Source organism: Gigantopelta aegis, chromosome 3, assembly GCF_016097555.1.
Source record: "Gigantopelta aegis isolate Gae_Host chromosome 3, Gae_host_genome, whole genome shotgun sequence".
In the NCBI taxonomy this organism is placed as follows: domain Eukaryota; kingdom Metazoa; phylum Mollusca; class Gastropoda; order Neomphalida; family Peltospiridae; genus Gigantopelta; species Gigantopelta aegis.
Window position 1 is genome coordinate 12443296 of NC_054701.1, and position 24417 is coordinate 12467712.

The 24417-nt window shown below is 35.6% G+C and overlaps 2 protein-coding genes across 5 annotated transcripts in view; one reads left to right on the plus strand and one right to left on the minus strand.

The window, feature by feature from the left end:
* The window catches only part of LOC121368497 (sodium-dependent serotonin transporter-like), a 76081-nt gene extending 66333 nt beyond the window's left edge, over positions 1–9748 (minus strand). The window contains exons 1-2 of the mRNA XM_041493233.1: positions 9719–9748; positions 4595–4624 (exon numbers count right to left, since the gene is read on the minus strand). The gene's annotated coding sequence lies outside the window, so the exon portion shown is untranslated. The remainder of the gene's footprint in view (positions 1–4594; positions 4625–9718) is intronic.
* On the plus strand, positions 2689–23191 carry LOC121367529. 4 transcript variants are annotated; one of them, XM_041491757.1, is made up of 5 exons: positions 2689–2723; positions 20366–20508; positions 21127–21168; positions 21597–21754; positions 23023–23191. In XM_041491757.1, the coding sequence occupies exons 1-5, from the start codon at positions 2704–2706 to the stop codon at positions 23029–23031; spliced, it is 372 nt and encodes a 123-aa protein (XP_041347691.1). In that variant the 5' UTR covers positions 2689–2703; the 3' UTR covers positions 23032–23191. The 4 variants fall into 4 exon arrangements, with proteins under 4 accessions (XP_041347691.1, XP_041347690.1, XP_041347693.1 ...); XM_041491756.1 differs by lacking the exon at positions 2689–2723 and adding an exon at positions 9327–9389; XM_041491759.1 differs by lacking the exon at positions 2689–2723 and adding an exon at positions 18605–18721.
* The last annotated feature ends 1226 nt before the right edge of the window (positions 23192–24417 follow it).

Sequence of the window (24417 nt, forward strand, 5' to 3'; positions counted from 1 at the left end):
TGTCACGAGGGCAATATAATGGCTTCACCAGTGCAAGGTCGAGCTGTCTTGGACATCAACGCAGCAGCAGAAAAACACAGTTTAATCATACCAGACTTACTGGCTGCTCATGGTCTTACCGGTTGTGATACTGTGGCGTCCTACTTTAGTATTGGCAAGGGAATCTTAAAGTTTTGAGATCTGGTAAACACAGTCTCAACTTGTTGGGCAACACAGACGCAGAAGTATCTTTCTCGGATATCACTGAGCAAGCCACATATTTCATGCAAGCCTGCTATGGTCAGTCAAGTTACTGGGGGCAGTGTGATGACCAACATCAGAATAAAAATTCAACAGTGTCACAAATGGTAAGTATATGAAAATATTATTTATATATATTTATGTAAAACCACAGTGTAACGAACTGTGGGTGAAAAGTATAATACAATACATAAAATCAAGGTAAGTATATTTTGAAACTTTGTATAGAAGTCAAAGTGTTTTAAAAACTTTACAATTAATTCTGGATGGAATTTAAAAGATTCCAAAACATTTCTGTTGCCAAATATATCATTTCTCGTCGGCTTGAGATGATCACACTCCACCAAAATGTGGCGCACGGTCAGTCTACACTGACAATATTCACAGTGAGGGGGAGGGTCCTTCTTTAAAATAAATGAATGCGTCAAATATGTATCGCCGATGCGGGCACGGCACAAGACTACTTCATCCTTCCAGCCTTTGTTACAACAGTTGTGGAACACTTGGTAGAATGAAAAATTGCCCAATGGACTCATTCATGATTGACGGAAATCAATCTTAAACCTACCGCACATTAGGTGATTGCCTTACCACTGGGCTATGTCCTGGTCTTATATAAAATATTGAGAGGCTTCGCATTACAATTTGATTTGCTGCACATTACAGTTTGATATTCTTGCATTAAGTAGGCTAGACCTAAATCATGTAAAAGTGATGAAAAATAGCACATCCAAACTGATAGTGATAGTGTGCCTTTAAGCAAACAGAAATATTTCATATCATCCTGTTATTAATATGTGATATTTTAGCATTACTTAAACTATATTCTAACACAGTCTACGGGAGAAAATAGTAAACTAAAAATTCAGTACGACTTATATGCTTTATAATCTTCTGTCACAGGATATGCGGTCTGTAAAGACAAACAACACTGACGGTCGACTTTCAAGTGCCATTTGTCTTATCTCATGGCAACAATCCGTCTTTTTTGCAAATTGGCTAACCGTATATTCCAGGAATGAGATTCTGTCGATGAGTAATTTGTGTGCATTTAATTCCTTTAATGATCTGCTATGCAGCGATAATATTTGTTTACGTGAAACTGTAGATTTTCTCTTGGGTGTGAATTTACATTTAGGAGATGTAGATTGGCCAGTTTTAACATAGGTTTGGTCTTGGTCTGGTGTCGATTTCTCCATAAATGAAAATTCTCTCATTTCTGTTGTCATTTTCAAGCCACCTCGTAACCATCAACTGTCTACCCTGAACAATAACTTTCATCGTCGTGCGAAACAAATTAATCATTACAAGTTGTTCACCTGTGTGATCAACGGCTTTAATTTTATCTTCCACGATAGCACCTTGTTCATCTTTTGATTCTATCCATTTTATTTCTAAATGAGTATCATGTTCGTCTACAGTATCCCAATAACGGTGCTCTAGCTTTTGTTTTCAACTTCACGAATTGGTAATCAGTAGCGGATCCAGGGATCCGGACACATCCCCATCCCCCCCCCCCCCCACCCCAACCCTTGTAAATTCGAGCATGATGTTTTCAGCTGTAAGAGGCGCGCTGTGTAAAAGGAGAGATCAGTCATCACATTTGGACACACACACACACCCCTTTCAAAAATCCTGCATCCGTACCTAATAGTTTATACTGTACATACTGTGTGTTGCTTCGACGTTTGTGGTGTATCATTCATTTTGAAGTTCATGTTTTGACTTACCATAGTTTGAAACCCAATAGCCGGTGTATTTTTCGTGCTGGGGTGTCGTTAAACATTCATTCATTCATTAATTTTGAAGTGTTTACTTTGATCAGATATAGTTATTTCATAACATCCGGTCTGGGCTCTTGTTCATTCCATTAATGCTTACATATTTATATATAATTATTTGTATTTTCACAATATTAAAAAAATTTGTTTGGAGTGTTCAGAGCGTCATATTCATAATTCGTTATGGACCCGCCATTATTGAACATTTTCCGTTGAATCAAGAAACTATTCAACACCTGATATATAAAGATTATTATACAAGTGTGTGTGTGGTCCTGATTTTATGAAACGAGTGTCAGGATTCATGTCAGGATTCAATAATTTCTTTATTATCCACATTATTCAAAATATTAGTGCCATGAATAACAAGCTAGGCCAGTGTTAAAACGTTTAAATGTAACTAAAACGAGATGACGAAATGACGTCATTTTCTGAAATGACGCCATTTTTTTTTTCTAAACGTTTACACTGGGGAAGCTACATTAAGTTATGACGTTGCTTCACAAAATTATGTCATTCGTTGTGCACGTGAAATCATTACGACACACGTTTAGTATGAATATATTTTGAATCGATGCGCAAGGATAAGTTGTGTAATTCGGCTGATAATGAAATCAGAAAGTTAGGCATGATGAAGGTAACTTCGAAGCGATGATGTAGCTAACTGTCTAGTCAGCTTGAGATGGGACAAAAGGGATGCGGGTAACTACAATGATGAGCGTAGCTGTAGGATGAGAGTAACTGCTGTAGTTGTCTCTTCATAACTAATGATCGTTATGTCCGTCTAGAAACAATTAGTAAAAAAAACATTATTCTTATGTTTTCCCCTTCATATTCTTTTTCAGATTATTACATGTGCTATTTGTGCGATTCTAATACTATTGTAACACACACCATCAAAATGCACATTGCATGGGGCCATTCAAATATTATGTAACGCTCGAGAGGGTGGGTGTAGGTCCAAACGTTATGTGGCGTTACAGGGGTGGGTGGGTGGGGGAGGGGTATTTAACAGCGTTATGTAACGCACTGGGTTTTTCTTATTATTTCTTCTTTTTTTCTTTTCTTTTTTTCATAAACGCTTTGTCATAGCGACAATGTTTAACATAGGCCTAATTAATTATAGCTAGACGTATACACTCAATAAGGATTATAAATCGAGTTGAAATCGATATCTGCGCTTTCCCAAATTGCAAAACATTAAAATTACGTTAAAATTATATTACACCCATCGCATGACTTGTTTGTGAATGTGTGTGTGGGGGGGAGGGGGGGGGGGGGGTGTCAAACGTTACGCAATATTTTGGCGGCGTATGGTCTAGCGTTACGGAGCGTTACATAGAAAATACTAAACGAGTTCCCGTGTGAGACCGTTTGTATTATAACGAGTTTACTCGTACGTCACGAGCAAAAGCAAGTATAGTATTTCATTTATTACACCGCACATCAATGTACAAAAATGACGTCATGTTGTGGCTAGGTCATTTAGCTATTTATCAATACGCCACACATCTATCAATGAAGTTTACACCAAAGACTTTATAAACATATTCAAGGCTAAACTAAATTATTAAAAAATAATTTTTTCCGATTTCAAAAATATGAATCGAAAGAACCATGTGCACACTTTTCGCATATGATCTATGCGGAGTTGTACTGTGTCATACCTCTGCTCACAGAATATCTATTTTTGACATAATCGCGTTACGTAATATTTGAACGGCCCCATTGTGAATAACGTTGTGGGGGTGGGATGGGGTGGGGTGGGGGTAAGTGTTGCCTTCGGATTAATAACCAACTTTAGGGCACTTAGGTAAGTTGGAAGGGCACCAATGCAAACATTTCCTTCAAAAGAGGGGCACGAAGGCAACTTACTTTCTATCAAGTTTCTCGGACAAAAATGATTTCATCTTATTATCTTGGACTCTAGCCTATGCAATTTGTTGGATACGGATGCCTTGCTTTGTGTGTGGTTGTCATGCATTTGTACTGGCTGGCCAGTAGGCCGAATGTCTTCTAGTCCTAGCCCGCGATCACGGCGAAACACGCGCTCTGCAAGTACAGAGCTAATAACTACAGTCGAGACTGGTCTAACGGCTACCCGTATATAACGGCCACTACTCATAAAGGCCACCATAAATCCTGCCCGATGCATTTCCTTTATTTTACATGTATATAACGGCCACCTGACCAATACGGCCAACAGCCACTATTTTTTTTTTTTACAAAAATGAATGGTTGAACTATTTTTATCTAAAATGGACAGTTAAACTTGCCATAACGGTCACAAGATATATACATGTATTGAACTGCGCCGTCACAATATAAAGTTATTGTTTTACTTAAGGCCAGTATTTTTTTATTATTCGGTTTACGAACCCGCCGACGTAAAATTTGCTCAAATAAAATATTTTAAAAAGTCGTATTTTTCACTATTATTTTTTATTTTTTTGCCGCAGACTTCCTAGTCTATTGTGGCGCATTTCGTAAGGTAACAGTGAGAGAGAGAAAAAATCACCCCTACTGATACACCCCAAACAGGTGTTTTTTTGTTGTTTTTTCCTTCCTCCTACCTTTGTGCACAAAAGTTCTTGTTTGTAAACCTAAAAATAAAAAAATACTGGCCTAAGTTGAAATAAAACAGATACATGCTCCAGTGCATCATTAATCGTATTTACGTCTTATATCTGTATGATATGGTGGCCATTTAATTTTCAAGGCGACTTGTTATTGTTTGAAGTAAGGCTTGAATTGAACTTACATATATATATATATATATATATATATAGAGAGAGAGAGAGAGAGAGAGAGAGAGAGAGAGAGAGAGAGAGAGAGAGAGAGAGAGAGAGAGAGAGAGAGAGAGAGAGAGAGAGAGAGAGAGAGAGAGAGGGAGGGAGGGAGGGAGGGGGGAGGGAGGGAGGGAGGGAGGAGAGAGAGAGAGAGAGAGAGAGAGAGAGAGAGAGAGAGAGAGAGAGAGAGAGAGAGAGAGAGAGAGAGATATTCGACTCGTCAACACTGACAGGTAGTGTATTCCAAGGTGTGTGATTGCTGCTACTCAGACAAGCAGTTCCGACAATCTGCCACCATGTAATGGCATGTTTGTTCAGCAAACTGACCATTTTTGTTAATGTATGATTTCTAACCTGCAACCTTTTGCATGTTGTGTATTGATTTAATAGGTAACAGAATGCAGTGGAAAGAAATCAAAGATAAATGACTTTTTTAAAAAGTGTGTAATAGAATGAGCTTCAACAAAACATTATATTGATGCTTTAAATAACATGTTTATTTTGTAAAAAATATGTTTTTCTTTCATTCTCCGTCATTTGTTTGACAACTGTTGATAAATGCATTTCAGTTCAGTAGTGGGAATTGTATAGTAAGTTATGTTATATGTGTTTTCTTTTACCTGTATATCACAGCCACATGTAAATAACGGCCCCTTTTGCCAGGTCTCTTGAATGACTGTTACATACAGGTTCGACTGTATATCAAATGGCAAAACTAAGTTTAGTTGAAGCACAAATACATAAAGACGTTGAACAGCTTCGTACATTTGGCTGCTGCCGAGCTAAGCTCTAGTTGTCTTTTTTTTTTTCTTTTTTTTTTTTTTTATTATTATTATTCTGCCTTGCCGGGGCATTTCGATGTTCAACAATAAAATACATAACTGAATGGAAAGCGTGCGTACGTTATTCGGTAACTATCGGGAGTAGGACCTATATTTTAATTTTAATTTTGGTATAATCTGACATTAAATTTTCGTTTGGCGTAATTGTCCTTTCATCTTTCAGAGTTTGGGTAATATGTCGGACTATTTCCGCAATAAAATAATTATATTTGCCTACATATAATCTTGGAAAAATCAACTTTAATCTTGGTAAAATCAATTTTAATCTTGGAAAGATCAACATATAATCTTGGGAAAATCAACTTTAATCTTGGTAAAATAAACTTTAATCTTGGTAAAATCAATAACCTTTAATATATTGATTAATAAACAAAATTTTAGATAGAAATATCAAACAGTGTTTAAATAATACACATTACATTAATATAATAATTAACACAGTATCACACAATTGTAATAGGACCACATACCTTTTATATATTAATATATTAAAGGGACGTTGTCCTATTACAATACTGTGTGATATTTCTATCTAAACTTAGCTCGTTAATTAATATATTAAAGGTACGAGGTCCTACTTTGTTAATTAATATATTAAAGGTACGGGGTCCTACTGCAATACTGTGTGATATTTCTATCTAAACTTTGTTAATTAATATATTCATATAATAATACATAGTATTGTAGTAGGACCTCGTACCTTTAATATATTAATTAGCAAACTAAGTTTAGATAGAAATATCACACAGTATTGTAATAGGACAACGTACCTTTAATATATTAATTAACAAAGTTTATATAGAAATATCAAACAGTATTGTAATGGGACCACGTACCTTTAATATATTAATTAACACAGTTTAGATACAATGAATGAATGAATGAATGAATGAATGTTTAACGACACCCCAGCACGAAAAATAGATCGGCTATTGGGTGTCAAACTATGGTAATGCAAACAGATAAAAGGACAATCAACATCAATATAAAAATGCACGAGTAGCTTAGATACAAATATCACACATGCCTTTAATATATTAATTGACAAAGTTTAGATAGAAATATGACACAGTATTGAAGTAGGACCACTTACCTTTAATGTATTAATTAACAATATTAATATATTAAAGGTACGTGGCCCTCTTACAATATTGTGATATTTCTATCTAAATTTAGTTTTTTCATTACTATATTAAAGGTATGTGGTCCTATTACAATTGTGTGATATTTCTATCTAAACTTAGTTTGTTAATTAATATATTAAAGGTACGCGGCCCTGTTACAATAGTGTGATATTTCTATCTAAACTTAAAGGGACATTCCTGAGTTTGCTGCATTGTAAGATGTTTCCAACTAATAAAATGTTTCTACTATTAAACTTGCATATTAAATATATTTTCTTGTTTAGAATATCAGTGTCTGTATATTCAATGTGTTTCTGGTCGTGTTAATATTTGTAAGATGCCCAAACTGGATTTCGTCTTCAAATAATTTCGTACGTACGAAAAAAATAATATTTTAGGAAATAAAATAAATTTAACCTAGTATAAATATTAAAACGATCAGAAACACATTTAATATACATCCAGTAATATTTTAGTCAGATAAATATATTTGATATGTTATTATAATCGTTAAAAAGTATCTGTTAGTCGATAACATCTTAAAAATTGCAGCAAACTCAGGAATGTCCCTTTAATTTGTTAATTAATGTATTCTAATGGTGTACTATTTAATATAAACTTAGTTTGTTAATTATTATATTAATGTAACGTGTATTATTTAAACACTGTTTGATATTTCTATCTAAAACTTGGTTTGTTAATTAATATATTAAAGGTTGTTGATTTCTCCAAATTTAAAGTTGATTTTTCCAAGATTATATTATGTTGATTTTACCAAGATTAAAGTTGATTTTTCCAAGACTAAAGTTAATTTTACCAAGATTAAAGTTGATTTTTCCAACATTAAAGTTGATTTTACCAATATTAAAGTTGATTTTTCCAAGATTAAAGTTGATTTTTCCAAGTTTAAATGTTGGAAAATATAATTATTTTATTGTGTGTGATGGCACTAATACGCTTCCGTAATCAAGACATAAAGCTATAGTATATTATTACAGAATAGAGTATGAAATTACCGTCGAGTGATTTCATCTTAAATTCAAATTAAAGTAATCAATCAATGAATTATGTATGACTTGAACGGCATTATGCATCGAACAGTTATCCTCATCCAACCGTAACAGATGCCCACATCCTCATGATGTTGACACTTTCAGTTACCAACATCACACTCGATGTTTGATGCCTGTTATCTAATTCTCAAATAATATTCTTAAAAAAACGTATGCTTCAGAAATGCATATTTCACATCTTTCATGAAGTCTCTGTATAATAACTGTATATGGATGGACATCTCAAAAATGCCCTTTAAGAATGGAAATTTACATTGATTAATACTTAACATGTGCGTCCTCAGTTACCAGGGCCATAGCTAGGATATTTTGTTTGGGGCAACTGAGTAGTTAATAATCTAAAACTGCTTAAACGATTAAGAAGAGAATTTTCTTTAAGTTTCTATAATGCTTTCCAGGCTAGCTACGGCACTGGTTACAGTTACCCGTATGCAGTTATTCCCTATGACATTCAACTGATACTCTCGTCCGCTGAGGCAAAAATTTGTTTTAAAGTTCAATATATTAGGCTATACAAGTGTCCAGGGAAATTATAAGTTTAAATTATTCGTTATGCTTTTATATTCTCGTGTAGGCTATATATACATGCTTTATTATTTACGTTTTTAATGATTAATACACTTCCACCAACTTTGAAATGAATCTACAATCTTTATATAAGGTTGTATTATTCGACATACTGGTTTTGCTTTCACAAAATGTACTAAAAAGGTAATAAATACTAAAAATGCACCCAGATCCAATGCCTTCACATGCTATTATTGTGCAAGTTTCACTCCCTTAATGGCGGACCGATCACGTGATTCTAAACATGGCCGCGCACAGTACTTTGACGTCACTGGCCAATAAACCCGTCAATAGCTACTTTTGAATTTGAATGACGTCAGTATTCCAATGACGTCACTTTGCGTCTCCTTACAAAAACTATAAACTGAGTACATGACGTTTCCGTTTTAAGAATGCTGGAAAAATTCCAGTGCAAAATTATTATTATTTTTTTTTTAACATTACTAATGCACCTGAATGTGTTTGAAGTAAATCTTGTGATTAAAAAATTGTACCTTTTACGAAATAAGGATTTCCAGTGAAACTACGGTAAGATATGCTATATTTATTGTGTACACGAAGGCAAAACAAGGGTCCGAAACGTGACTATCGTCGACCTTATACAAGTTATAGGCTTCCGTACAAATGTTTTTTGTATGTAATTTCTCTTTTGGTTTGACGTAAGAAAAAAACTAAATCTCTTTTGGAAATAACAAAAAAATTACAACTTTTGTGTACAATTTAAAAATTAATCGGTTTAGAAATAAATAAAACTACATACCATTGCAAAATAAATTAAAAAAAAAAAAAAAAAAAACCCGACGCTTACAGCGTTACGGCCGCCATAATGGTTTATGGAATGGTATAGTCTTGCTTTATTGAGATAACTCTGACCAGTTTCTCTGTAGTGAATTTAATCAAATGGAGTTATCTCGTATCAAGACTACACCAGTCTATAAACCAAAATGGCCGTAAGCGTCGTTTTCTTAGTGTGGTATGTATACAGTTTTATTTATTTGTACACAGATTTTTTTTTTTAATTGCATACATTTTGTTTTGGGTTTTTTGTTATTTCCAAAACACTTTTACTTTTTTCTTACGTCAAAACAAACCGAAATTATTTACAAATTTTTTTTTTTTATAAAAGGATGGGACGGACAAACATCGGAGATCCAATAGATGTCAAAATGTTAAAAAAAACCGGACCGTAGATTTTTACCTTAGTGAACTAGCAGATATATTAACTATTGTTGATATTATGATTTTGTTTTCATATGTTTCAATATTAAAATACATAACCCAGAAACAAAATATGAAATGTACCTTTTTCTTCTTCCACCACGCCATCTTGCTTACTCGCAGTCGTCAATTTTACGGTAAAGTTCATGACGTTCTAAGGTTGACGACAGTAACTTTTCGGACCCTTGTTTTGGCTTCGTACACAATAAATAAAGCATATCCAACGGTAATTTTTTTTTATTATATATTTAACAAAAGGTACTTTTTATTTATTTCATTTTTTTAAATTTAAAATTAATATTTTGTCCATAATTAAAATTAATTATGAAAAAAAAAATACTGACATATAAAAGGTACTTTTTATTTATTTCATTTTTTAAAACTTAAAATTAACATTTTGTCCATAATTAAAATTAATTATGAAAAAAAAAAAATACTGATATATAAAAGATCTCTTGCTACTAATGGAAAAATGTGCCGGGTTTCCTCTCTAACACTAATAAAATTATCAAATATTTGACATCCAATAGCCGAAGATTAATGAATCAATGTGCTCTAGTGGTGTCGTTAAACAAAACAAACTTTCTTTTGGTGATTGTCGGGCACTTGTCGTAGTATCGTATGAGACGGCCCCTGGATGACGGAATCGCTACGTCAACGATATAGGTCAGCGACCTTAGAATTCTGCGGTCCGAAATTTGCCGAATCTTGGCTGAATGTGGGTTCTGTCTGGGTACACCGGCCTCGGTGGCGTCGTGGTTAGGCCATCGGTCTACAGGCTGGTAGGTACTGGGTTCGGATCCCAGTCGACGCATGGGATTTTTAATCCAGATACTGAGTGAGTGCTCCGCAAGGCTCAATGAATAGCTGCAAACCACTTGCACCGACCAGTGATCCATAACTGGTTCAACAAAGGCCATGGTTTGTGCTATCCTGCCTGTGGGAAGCGCAAATAAAAGATCCCTTGCTGCCTGTCGTAAAAGAGTAGCCCATGTAGTGGCGATAGCGGGTTTCCTCTAAAAAAAGCCAGTGTCAGAATGACCATATGTCCAATAGCCGATGATAAGATAAAAAAATCAATGTGCTCTAGTGGCGTCGTTAAATAAAACAAACTTTATTTTACTATCGGAGTTCGTTCTGTAGTGTGTGTATTAGTGATTAATATCTGGATTTTTTTTTTAATCAAGGAACTCGAAAATGATCGATGTAAATGTATTTAATAATAATAATATTTAATAATAATAATAATAATCATCTTTATTTTAAAAAAGTTACACAAATAATTTAGAGCCTTATTCCACTGATTTCCGAGGATCTAATTCCTAATTAATAATTCCATAAAGTTGATAATTTTTTGCCGTTTTCCTGATTCACACCAAAATATAAAGAAAACGATTTAATTTTGTCCTTACCGATATAAGCCAAACTCTGTTCAACTGTACACCTGGTTGACAACAGGGCGATGCATATTATGTTCGTTAACGGAATGGCTTTATTTGCATCTTCCTGAACAAAACTTTGAAGTAACAGTATATGTTATAAAGCTCGGGGTAAAAGAACACACAGAGGGTACATAAAAAGCCATATACCCCTAGAATTCCAACTTATAATAAATAGAATTTAAACGTACAGACTCCTGAGTAAAGATTTTACTACACATTTTCAAGAGCCAGTGTTGTTATGAATTTTGTATATTCTCTTTTAAATAAAGGTAAGGATACACTTAAGTGACGTTTTTAATAGAATCTGGGATTGTATTCAATGTTTCAACACCGGAATATCTGAAGGAGTGTTTTTGCAATTCAGTGTTGGGTCTTGGCAAAACAAGATTATTATGTGTTGTTGATCTCAGATTATATTTATTTTAGCCTAGGGATGGAATGAAATAATCACTTATATATGCAAATGTTAGATTGTTCAACGCCTTATATACTAATGTACCCGTTTGGTATGTGCACCTATAGGGTGTATACTACCAAATCAAATCCCATAGACGACAATAGTAGCATATGTGGCTAAAACTCCTACATGCAGCATATCAATCGACATAAACGCCACCGATATAAATACTACCACCCCTCACCCTTAAAGTGAATCAGAAAGAAACTGGTGGTCAAGCTGCTCATTTCTGAGATAACGGGTAGCATCTATGACTACCCTAGTTCCGCACAAAATTCGAGTACTTTTTTTACAGGTACCTCATACATATTTCAAGCACAAGGCTACTTGACACAGTGGTACTAGATAAAATAAAATTGCATACATTTTTTGGCCAGATGAAACTAATTTATTTTACAATCAACACACTGTCATGTATCACCAATCACAGTACTTATTGTGCTCACTTCCCTTTCAAAAGTTGGGTGCACCTCGAACTTTCACCCAGCCGGAAGTTATTTGGTTTAGTACTACCTAAAAGAACCCTTGCTGAAGTTCTGGCAGTGTGTTTCCGGTCTCATCTGTGTGGTCCTTAACCATATTACCGATGTCCGTAAATAAAGATGTGTTGAGTGCGTCGTTAAATAAAACGTTTCCTTCCTTCCTGATCGAGTTGGCTGGAGTCGAGGTTGTCCCACGCTCACCCAGTACAATCTGGTGCATTATAAACTAATGTCCTTTATTTTAGAAACCATTATTTTGATACCGAGGAAAGACGTCGGGTCAAAGGTAATAAGAAAGAAGGATGCATATCTACTGATAGGACAGCTGTTTTGAAAGGGACTTTAGGGGTCCGATGGGAGAGGGTTCGCGTTAACAAATAAAACATGTTGACAACTACCAAAATGGGATTCAATTAAGGAAAGTGACGAGGACGTGCCAGAATTATTAAGTTACTGTGTTTCAAAACATCCATGGCCTGAGTGTGTAACGGTTGTTCCTGTGACCTAATGGCTATAAAATATGCCACCTGGTAATTACCATCGACGATAAATTCGTTTCTGGTCATTTATTCCACTAAAGTGACCCGTGTGTATATATGTTCAATCATACCTTGATATACAAATCAGGACAACTTTGAAATAGAGGTTTAACTTCAAAAGAGATAAATAGTGATGTACCAGACTATTGTTTTAATTATATTTTAGCTAAAGATCACCTTACTGATTAGCCTCAAGGGATCCTGGATAATGATCACATTCGTGTTTGTCATGTTGAACAGTTTGTAACTGAGGTTCACTGTAAAAGATTAAAGCTGTGCAAAAAAAAATTCTGTAGCTTTGGCAGCCATTATTCAAATGAAATATGATATCAAGTAAAACAAAAGTAATCTGTTACCATGGCAACCACTCATCAATGGGACCTTAGGAATACCAATGAATGGAAATCACTTTTCAATGGATTTTTACAATACATTCAACTTTCACAGCTTTTAACAACTAACCCACTGTCCTGGACAGACAGCCCAGATAGCTGAAGTGTGTGCTCAGGACAGCGTGCTTGAACCTTAATTGGATACAAGGACGAAAATAAGTTGAAATGAAATGTATCGATTGAAATCGTATCCGCACGCGAAGTCTACTTTGCATTTGCTCCGTTTGTACTGACCTTGAACAGCGTCAAAATGACCTTGACCTTCATTCGAAAAAATCTAACCTTTTTAAAATTATTTTTGTAATCTACATAGTATGACAAATACAATCATGGATAGGTCCAAAAATTAACTTTCAAGTACTACGGGTATTATATATGTCCCTATACTACGTGCCAGTGGCGCTTTTTTCAAAAATTTCGATTTCAATTCAAAGTTTTAAATTATACTGTAACTCCTCTTCATTTTTATGTTGTGTAAAAAAAAATTCCAAAGCTTTTTACACATTTTTTTTTACATAATTATATAAATATATATTTTTAATGAACTAGGCAGTCAAAAAGACGGTTTGACAATATCACATCTGCTACCGTTAGCCACTGTCGGTTATTTCACCTTTAGGGAGACCGCCACTAACAAAACCGAGATGTCTGTTCTTATTAACCACTAGGACTGACACTCGCAGATCGGTCATATAAATCTAAACGTGAACAGAGCTCGCTTGAATTGTAACAGTTGTATTGTCGTGCATTCGTTAATTAGTCAACAGTGATGATATCAGGTGTTCGCGAAAAGAAGAGCATATCCCGCCTCCACCGGCGGCACCCATCACAAGCACAACAAATGGGGTGGGTTCCTTTCGGGGTTTTTTTGTTTATTGTTTTTTTTTTTTTTTTGTTGGTGTTTTATTTTTTTTATTTTTTTTTATTTTTTTTTTTTTTTTTTTTTTTTTTTTTATTCGTTGTTGGGGTTTTTTGTGTGTGTTTTATTTTTTTTTTTGGGGGGAGGTGGGTATTTAAAAGTATTTTTTTCTTCTAAACGAAGAAACGCATGTACAGGGTAAAAATAGAGTATTAACATCACACATCACTTTAGCCAGCCATGCGTCATAGGCTATCGGGAAATCGCATTTAAATGTCTATCATAAAACAGTTTTGAAAGCCTCCAGGCACACGTGCCCTCTAGCCCAACCCTGTCCGAGGATAAGTCTTAATTGTTCAACGGAATTGACCGACCTTTATATATATATATATATAAAGGTCGGTCAATTCCGTTGAACAAGTCCATTTTTTGTATCAATAATTCGATTTGTAATCTTAAATGAATTAAGTTAATTCTAACTATCTTTCTTTAAACTCAATTTATTTCATTTTCATGCTCAAGAATTAAACTCAAAGCTGTTTCATCAGAACTTTCATTCTCCACCAAACACTAAATTAATTCTAATTTCTCGTTGCTTCGTTGACCTGATTTACCTGAATACTCCTGACAGTACTTCCCTCTGTCAAGTTCATCACGTTAAATATTTACGGAGAAATGTGGCTTGGCAGATGTCGCACGAATACGGCTCGGTTGTCTCTTGAAAGCTCTCTGGGTGTCTTGTATGTTGTAACAGATATCTCTGCAAGAATGTATCGATTGGTTAAATTTTTTTTAAATACTTGGAATATGTATTTGAAATCTTTGGTGTGTTTGATTTTAACATGTAAATAAAAACAAAAGCAACTTTCTTAGGTCTTCCAACACGCGTCACTAGCAACGATGATGATTTTAGACGTGTATTTGTGGTCGGTTGACGGTGCATCCTCTGTACGTGCTTAAATTATAAAACACGTATAAAAGTCATGTGCTGTGCAGAATATTTCTAGGAAGCTTGTGCATCGTCTAATAAGAAAACCAACGGTATTCCAAAGTACACTAAATGCATTATATTAAGGCAGCCTTCCTTGAGTCCACGGTCTTGCGTGGTCCCCACTAAACTGAAACAAAGGTAATTTCATACATGGTTATCCAGCTTGTCTCGTCCGGAAAACTCACTTCATTGCAAATAATTTTAAAATGTCTGAAGATTGTAGAGACAAAAACTAATGGGGAAATATAGCGGGGTTCCTCTCCAAGACTAAATGTAAAAATTACCAAATGTTTGACATCCAATAGCCGATGATCAATAAATCAATGTGCTCTAGTGGGGTCGTTAAACAAAACAAACTTTGATGACGCTTAACGGTTTTGTCATTCAGATTTTTGTGAAATGGCCCATGAATCGATTTTAATCATACAATAAACACTGGAGTTTCAAGGCACACTGACGTTTGGACGAGAAGTGCGCGCATACACCTCCTATCCCCCAGTATCCGTGTCTGCTTTTGAAGTGTGAACGTCAGCCATCAATTATTTGTCTACACCCGATGGCTGACCCTTTCACACCCGTCAAGGAAAACAGATCGACGGTTAGTTATGACATCATAATGATGATCCCTGTCCGACATCCCGACAGATGGTGTTCGCGAATATACCGTTATACTGACAACTGTCAGTATTTTTATAAGTACATAAATATTTTTGTTTAAGTGCAGCTAGGTGACATCGACAAAACAAACTTAAACAAAAATATCACGATTCAGTCATCTTATCGTCGATGTTTAAAAAAAGTTTTCTTTTGTTTAACTATACCACTAGATGTATTAATCATCGGCTTTTGGGTGTCAAACATTTGTTAATTCTGACATATAGAGAGGAAACCCGCCACATGTTTCCATTAGTAGCAAGAAATCTATCATATGCACCATCCCACAAACAGAATAGCACATACCACGGCCTTTGATATTTTAGTCGTGGTGTACTGGCTTGAACGAGAAATAGCCCAACGGGCGATCGTGCATCAGTTGAGCTCTTTACCACTGGCTGAGGCGGATCTAGGGGGGGGGGGGGGGGGCAGGGGCCCGCCCCGCCCCCCCCCCCTAAATTTTGAGACAGTTATAATTTTATCATATATTAATTTTCTTTCTTTTTCTTAAGATCCCCTCCAAACCTCCCCCAAAGTTCCATTGGCATTCCGCCTCATGTCAATGCCCCCCACCCCCCCCCACCCCCCCACCCCCCCACCCAATGGAATTTTTAGATCTGCCACTGACTGGGCTACGTTCCGCCCCATGTCAATAGTAATGCGACTACCTACATTAAAGGTCCATTTATCACATATCGTGGCTCGTAAGTTCCTTTAGAATTCCACAATGACGTCTTTCATCCGAATGTACGTATTATTATTATTATTATTATTCTGTGGGGTTTTTTAATGTAAACATGACACCTTCAAGTTTGTGTCAATTTTGAATTATACCAAATACTAGTAGTTGTGGTTACGAACAGAATTACTATCATCGTCATCATCATCATCGTTATTAGTACTATTATTGATTATTGTTGTTGCTGTCGTTGTTGTTGTGTTCTTTCTGGTCAAGCATTAGTTGTGTTCTCTCTGGTCAACCATTAGCTGTGTTCTCTCTGGTCAACCATTATATGTGTTCTCTCTGGTCAACCATTATTTGTGTTCTCTCTGGTCAACCATTAGCAGGTTCTCTCTGGTCAACCATTATCTGTGTTCTCTCTAGTCAACCACTACCAATCTTCTCTCTGCTCAGCCCTTAGCCGTGTTCTCTCTGGTCAGCCATTAGCTGTGTTCTCTCTGGTCAACCATTAGCTGTGCTCTCTTTGGTCAACCATTAAGAGTCTTCTCACTGGTCAACCATTAGCTGTGTTCTCTCTGGTCAACCATTATCTGTGTTCTCTCTGGTCAACCATTAGCCGTGTTCTCTCTGATCAACCATTAGCCGTGTTCTCTCTAGTCACCTATTAGCAGTGTTCCCTCTGATCAACCATTAGCAGTGTTCTCTCTGCTCAGCCATTAGCTGTGTTCTCTCTGGTCAGCCATTAGCTGTGTTCTCTCTGGTTAACCATTAGCCGTGTTCTCTGGTCAACCATTAGCTGTGTTCTCTCTGATCAATCATTAGCTGTCTTCTATCTGGTCAATCATTAGCCGTGTTCTCTCTGGTCAATCATTAGCTGTGTTCTCTCTGGTCAATCATTAGCCGTGTTCCCTCTGTTCAACCATTAGCAGTGTTCTCTCTGGTCAATTAGCTGTGTTCTCTCTAGTCAACCATTAGCTGTGTTTTCTCTGGTCAACCATTAGCCGTGTTCTCTCTGGTCAACCATTAGCCGTGTTCTCTCTGGTCAACCATTAGCCGTGTTCTCTCTAGTCACCCATTAGCAGTGTTCCCTCTGATCAACCATTAGCAGTGTTCTCTCTGCTCAGCCATTAGCTGTGTTCTCTCTGGTCAGCCATTAGCTGTGTTCTCTCTGGTTAACCATTAGCCGTGTTCTCTGGTCAACCATTAGCTGTGTTCTCTCTGGTCAACCATTAGCCGTGTTCTCTCTGGTCAATCATTAGCCGTGGTCTCTCTGGTCAACCATTAGCTGTGTTCTCTCTGGTCAACCATTAGCCGTGTTCTCTCTGGTCAATCATTAGCCGTGGTCTCTCTGGTCAACCATTAGCTGTGTTCTCTCTGGTCAACCATTAGCCGTGTTATTTCTGGTCAACCATTAGCAGTGTTCCCTCTGATCAAACATTAGCAGTGTATTCCCCAGAGTATAAACAGAATACGGCGAAATGAACCATCCTCCCTCTGGCAGAAACTCTGGCACAGTACTGTTGCCGCCCACAGCAGGTGTGATTGAAACAGTTATTTGATGAAAGCGTATCAACAATTGCCCACACCCTACGTGTTGACATACTTAGTTTTTTATTTCATCACATGCTTCCTCTGTTCGTAAACAAAACCCCATCAGGATAACTAAAATTATGATGTATGTTACCTTTAAACTAATTAGAGGTCGATTGTTCTTGGTTTTTGTTATTGTTGTTGTTTTGTTTGTTTTTTGTTGTTGTTGTTTTTGTTTTTGTGTGTGTGTTTCTCTGTTTGTTTGTGTTTGTCTGTTTGTTTTTTTGTGGTTTTTTCTCTTTCATTTTATGCAAAGTGAACAGTCGGAATACACAAACGCATTATCGTGATGGAATGATAGTTCTGTATTTAGTGTACATTCTTTTGGGTTAAGGAGGTTGACAATTTTAGATTACTGGCTACGGAAATGTAACGTTTACGCGACCATAGTGAAAACGCAGTTTTCTCCGTTTTCCGCATTCTTATAACATGCTGTCACAGTTATCGTATCTACTAGGCCTATATCAATAAAACTTACTTTCATTTGCATTATGCTGTAAAAAAAATATAATAACAATTGCAAATTGATCCATAAATAAATTTTGCAAGGCACATTTATCCATTTAATAATAATAATGTACAGTGTATGTCTATTTTCTTTCGTTTACAAAAGCAAACCCTTTGTTTTAAAAAAAAAAAATCCTGTGTCAAAAACTATATATGTATTCTTTGTTCTTTTATTTATATGACAAAAAAGGTCATTCCATTCACCAACCATAACAAAGTCAGAGGGAAAGTCACATCTGCGTTCCACACGTACATAAAATGACGTGCTTCTCTCCGTAGACTGACAGGGTTTATAGTCCAGCACTAGGTAGTGCCAATAATGTTTGTCTACCTCGCCCTGTCACCTGTCACGGGTATGATGAATGTATCCAGATAAAAAAAACTCCCTTTGTTCGGGGCATGCGTCATTGTTGACGACACTCTGAGAAAGGTGTGTTGGTATATAAAACAAAGAAAGGTCATCTTGGTTATTTAAAACTAAAGGACTAACAGGTAAGGTTTGTGTCTCTGTTCTGTGTTAAAGGTGGATTTATAAGATATTCCTATACAGGGAATAGAGTAGTGGATCGCTAAAGGTGCATAGTTCTACAACATCGTACGGTAATTCTGTTTTATTTACTTCATATAGCTCTCTTTGGTTCCCTAAAGCAACATCCAAGCAAGTGTTATATTGTATTGTGACAGCGCAAAGTTACGACAGCTTAGTGAATTAGGCCGTTGGTTCCTAGCTTACAGGGCTTAAAACTTTAACGTTCAGCCTCAGGCTTTTTACAAGATCTCCAGAATTTAAACATATGACTTTGCTATGATGTTAAAGTCTCCGTACATTATTAAAAACCCTGTGTTCTTGGTTTTCATTATGAAATATCTATTCAAGTGTCTATTATCAGTATCTTTATGTGATCGTTTAGCGCGTTCCAGAATTTGTACGAGACTGCGTTCTTGTTTGTACCTTTTGAGAACTTCATCATAGTCCGTTGTCGGTATATATATATAGCATTTTGAATTACCTTGAACAAAAGCATTATATTGTGTCCCAGATAAGATTTGAAACTTTTGAGGTGGGGAGGAGATAATCCAAAATAAATGCGTTTCGCGAAATTAAATTTGAAGGAATTATCATTTCAATAAATACTATGAGAACCAAGTATCTCTAATATTCATGTTGTCAGTGACGGATACAATTATAAAATATAACCACTTTTGTTAGTTAAAAGCACGCTTGTTACACCATTTACAAACAAAACACGAGTTTATATGCAGTGTCTAATTTCATTATCTTACAAGCCAATTTAAAAAAAAAAAAGCTTTACATTCTATTTATTCCTGTATTTAAAATTGCTATATTTAACATTTTAATTATATTTGTAAATACATTATCAGTGTTGTATGTTAAGTATGCATGTTAAAATGCAATGTGGTGTTATTTTTATGTATAAGAGTGTTTACGTTTTAAAACAAGTAGGTTTGAGAAGTCAATCGATGAAGACAAAGGGCGGGACGTAGCCCAGTGGTAAAGCGCTCGCTCGATGCACTGTCGCTCTTGGATCGATCCCAATTGGTGGGCCCATTGGGCTATTTCTCGTTCCAGCCAGTGCACCACAACTGGTATATCAAAGGCCGTGGTATGTACTACCCTGTCTGTGGGATGATGCATATAAAAGATCCCTTGCTGCTAATCGAAAAGAATAGCCAATGAAGTGGCGACAGCGGGTGTCCTCGCTCAATATCTGTGTGGTCCCTAACCATATGTCTGATGCCATATAACCGTAAATACAGTGTTGTGAGCGCGTCGTTACATTTTATTTAGAATACCAGTTGGCGGCCGTGTGTTAATGTTTGCAGCAGTCTTTTTTTCTTTCTTTTTTTCATTTTACATTGTAATACGTACGTATTATTGGGAGTTAAATTCGGGTTGGAACTACTACAAACATTAGTACGACAAAAAACACCTTGGTTATTCTGACACCAATATTCTAAATAAGAAACTACTTTTAGAATGTAATTTTAGTCACCAAAAAGTCTATGTTAGTAAAAAGTATTTTACAATGGAAGCAAACATTTTGTTGAAATACATGATCTAATTTAATCATCCATTTCAGTATAGTTTGACGATTGTCTTTGTTCTTTTGATAGGTCAATCAGCATCATGAAGATCGAGATTATTTTGCTATGTGCATGCGTTGTGATGACGTCGGCCACATACATTTATCATGACAGATATCCCATAGATCAATATCAACAGCACTATAACCAATTCCCAGTCTCCATTGGTGATGGTAGGTTGTCCTTTAAATAGTCTTTAAATTATTATAAATACAGTAAAATGTGCTCAGTGAATATTTCATATAAAATAATGTAATTTGTTGTCGACATCACTAAAATCTGGAAAACACTAAGAATAATCAGTGGGGTTTTGTTTGTTTATTAATTTGTAGGTGGTTTTGTTTTGCTTTGTTGCTTTTTTTTCTTTTCTTTTCTTTTTTCTGCTTTTTTTTTTTTTTGGGGGGGGGGGGGTCTTCTTTTTTTTGTGGTGCTTTGTTTTTGTGAGGGTGTTTGTGGGGTTTTCATGATGTTGATGTTTTCATTTGTTTTCTTCTGTTTAAATTTTTATTTAAAAAACTATTGGAGGGAGAGGGGAAGGTTGTTTAGTTTTTCTTGTTGTTTAGTAATCTCGTTTTCTTACTATTTATTTTTGTTGTTATTCTTGATCACAACTACCACTATTCTTTAACCCCAAGTGTAAAGCTGTGATAGTCTTCTAGCGGTTTTCAAAGACATAAAAACTACTTCCAGGTTTTTGTTATAGTATTTAAAACATTATTAAATTAATTCTTAGTTACCCACAGCACGTCTTTCTTTTGATGTTAATAACAGGTGTTGTTATTTCTTTTCAGGATATATATTCCCTTACAATCGTGGAGGAAACACCGGTCGTCGTAAGTATACTACATTGTTCATGATTAAAAGTCGAAAATAATCAAATTATGAGAAATCCACCGAAATTCTTTATTTGTTAATTGTTTTAGAGATTTTCATAAATGCTATGTTCTATACGTATGCACTTATATAAAATGAATGAATGAATGTTTAACGACACCACAGCACGAAAAATATATCGGCTATCGGGTGTCATATCATTGGTTAGTAAACGAATAAATCCATGATCAACATCAATATTAAACTTCAGTGTAAAGAATTCTGCAAAAAATAAAATAAGTGTACACTGACAGTGAGGTGAAGGATCCTTCTTCAGAATAAATAGATGCTTCAAGTTGTATTTATATGTGTGCATTTATATCTGCGTCTGTGTGTTTTTAATATGAATGGTACCAGTATATTTGTGATTTGTGGTTTCTATTTGTAGGCTACAAACGGGGAATTTATAATTTTCAATACAACCGACTGAGACACCAGATCAAAGACAACGGTTTGGGTCATTGGGCAGCGCAGGGATTCAGCACGTACGGGACCAGTAATTTTGGCAGACTGGGAAATTTGGCTGCTACACTATCCAGTGGAAGGGTGAGTTGTTCGAATCTGATACATAATATTCCAAAAAATTATTTTACAGTGATCACGATTTTCACAAGCGTACAAAATGTAAACGGGGGGCGGGGGGGTATTAATGTTAGTGTACGCCTTTAAACAAATAAAATGTCTATTAAAAAAAAACCCAACGTTTTCAGATTCCAGATTTGAATGTAAAATGGTAACAAAAACTAGCACTCACTGAACGCTTGTGAATATGTTCATATATGGAGAATAAAGAATGTTTAAAAACTCTTTGCGTGCACAATATATCAGATTGATAAACACGATGTTTTAAACAGTTGTCACGTGTTAAATCTGTTGTTTGTTGATAACATTTTCATATTGGCATTGTGTGATTAAAACCAATATTATAAAAGTTGTCTTGAAAAAAACACGCAAAATATCATAGTGCATTTTATTTATAATAAAATAGTCAGATAAAAAAAAGAATTGTTTCAGCCATCTTTCTTAGTCCCAGGTTCAAATTTGCACCATCACTGATGTACTTTTTTTTTATCCCACATGGCCTCATGTGGTTATTTTCTTTATTTTATTTCAACTTATTTTCGTGCTTATATCTAATTAAGATTCAAGCATGCTGTCCTGGGCACACACCTCAGCTATCTGTTAGTGGCATATGATTGATTTTGACAGTATTTACAGTATTTATATCAACCATATAATATGGACTTAATCCATTTTGGAATAACCATGAAACAATAGCTAACAAACAATGTGTGCGGTTATTTGAATTTCTCAGTTTTATAATTGTGAATGAAAAAAAAAAACCCACTTTATTTGCGATTGGCCCCTTAATCACAATTAAGAAATCTTGTCCTCGTTATCTGGATCTTGAGTTTTTCTCTTTGAGTTTTAGTATTGCTTGTTGTTTTAACTATAGCATGCAAAGTTTAAAAGTTAATGTTTCTTGTCTTTTATCGGCTACTGGGCGTCAACCATTTGGTAATTTTGACATATAGTCTTACAGAGGAAACCCGCTAGGTCTCCACCCCCACCCTTATAACATCCAAAGCTTCTTAAGTGTATTAATGTAATGTCAGTGCATTTGAGTACTAGGTGTGTATATGTTTGAATGCTTCCATCAGAAAACTGTCCAAGCAAGCCTGTCATGCACACAACCTCTGACTTCACCAGAGAGTTCTGTTCAACACAAGGACAAGGATTTGCTTTGGAGTCATATTCGAATTCGTTCTATGTGAGCGTAAATACACGTACGTTTTTGTTTTGTCTCTTTTCAGTATTGGTAAAGACTCTTTCCGACATGAACGTCCACCCATTTAGCTGAGAAGCGCCAATATTCTTTGATTTCCTGAAATATCAGATATATACCATCAGAACCAGCCATGACCAACGTTGTAAAATGCATTTTATACTGATTTGTAAATAAATTAATTTATTGTTTTTTAACTCTATCTTGTCATGTGTACAACTCGAATGCTGGTAATAAAAAATGTCAAGTCGGTATCGTATTTCTGTAACCAGACTAGGTGATGTGGTTTTTGAGCTTTGCGGCTCAGGGCGAATAGGTACTGGGTTCGTACCCCGATAGCGGCTCCTATCCAAAGTGTGTTTTAACGGCATTGTGGGGAGATGTAAAAGAACTACACCGACTTCTCTCTCACTATCATCAACATGTAACCATTAAAGGGACATTCCTGAGTTTGCTGCATTGTAAGATGTTTCCGACTAATAAAATATTTCTACGATTAAACTTGCATATTAAATATATTTTCTTGTTTAGAATATCAGTGTCTGTATATTCAATGTGTTTCTGGTCATCTTAATATCTGTAAGAAGCCCAAACTGGATTCTGTCTGCAAATAATTTCTTAGGGCGGGCATAGCGCTCGCTCGATGCGTGGTCGGTGTGGGATCGATCCCCGTCGGTGGGCCCATTGGGCTATTTCTCATTCCAGCCAGTGCACCACGACTGGTATATCAAAGGCCGTGGTATGTGCTACCCTGTCTGTGGGATGGTGCATATAAAAGATCCCTTGCTGCTTATCGAAGAGTAGCCCGTGAAGTGGAGACAGCGGGTTTCCTATCTCAATAACTGTGTGGTCCTTAACCATATATCAGATGCCATATAACAGTAAATAAAATGTGTTGAGTTCGACGTTAAATAAAAATGTCCTTCCTTCCTTCAAATAATTTCGTACGTACGAAAAAATTATATTTTAGGAACTAAAATGAAATTTAACCTAGTAAAAATATAAGAACATCAGAGACACGTTTAATATACAGCCACTAGTATTTTATGCAGAAAAAAATATATTTGATATGTAATTACAAGCGTTAAAAAGGCTCTGTTAGTCGATAACATATTAAATGTTGCAGCAAACTCATGAATGTCCCTTTAACCATCGTTTTGGACATAGACCTCTGGCAGCTGTTTTGTCTTTGTAGGTTTGTTTGTTGTTTATTGTTTTGTTTTATTGTTGTTGTTGGGGGTGGATTTTGATTTTAATTTAATTTTCTTCTCTTTTTTATTTTTTTTATTTTATTTTATTTCCATTTCATTTCATTTCATTTTCGGGTTCATTGGCGGATCCGTCCCCTCTAAATATATTGAAGTGGGTATTTTTCTAGCTGTTTGTCAAAAGTTGGTCAATGTACCCTTTTTTTCCTTGTTCC

Excerpts from the sequence above, each read along its gene's own strand:
- LOC121367529 (XM_041491756.1), top strand. The coding sequence starts at position 9,361 with ATGGCCGTAAGCGTCGTTTTCTTAGTGTG. Across the intron at positions 9,390-20,365 it reads AGCGTCGTTTTCTTAGTGTG|GTCAATCAGCATCATGAAGA; the intron begins GTATGTATACAG and ends TTCTTTTGATAG. Across the intron at positions 20,509-21,126 it reads CCCAGTCTCCATTGGTGATG|GATATATATTCCCTTACAAT; the intron begins GTAGGTTGTCCT and ends ATTTCTTTTCAG.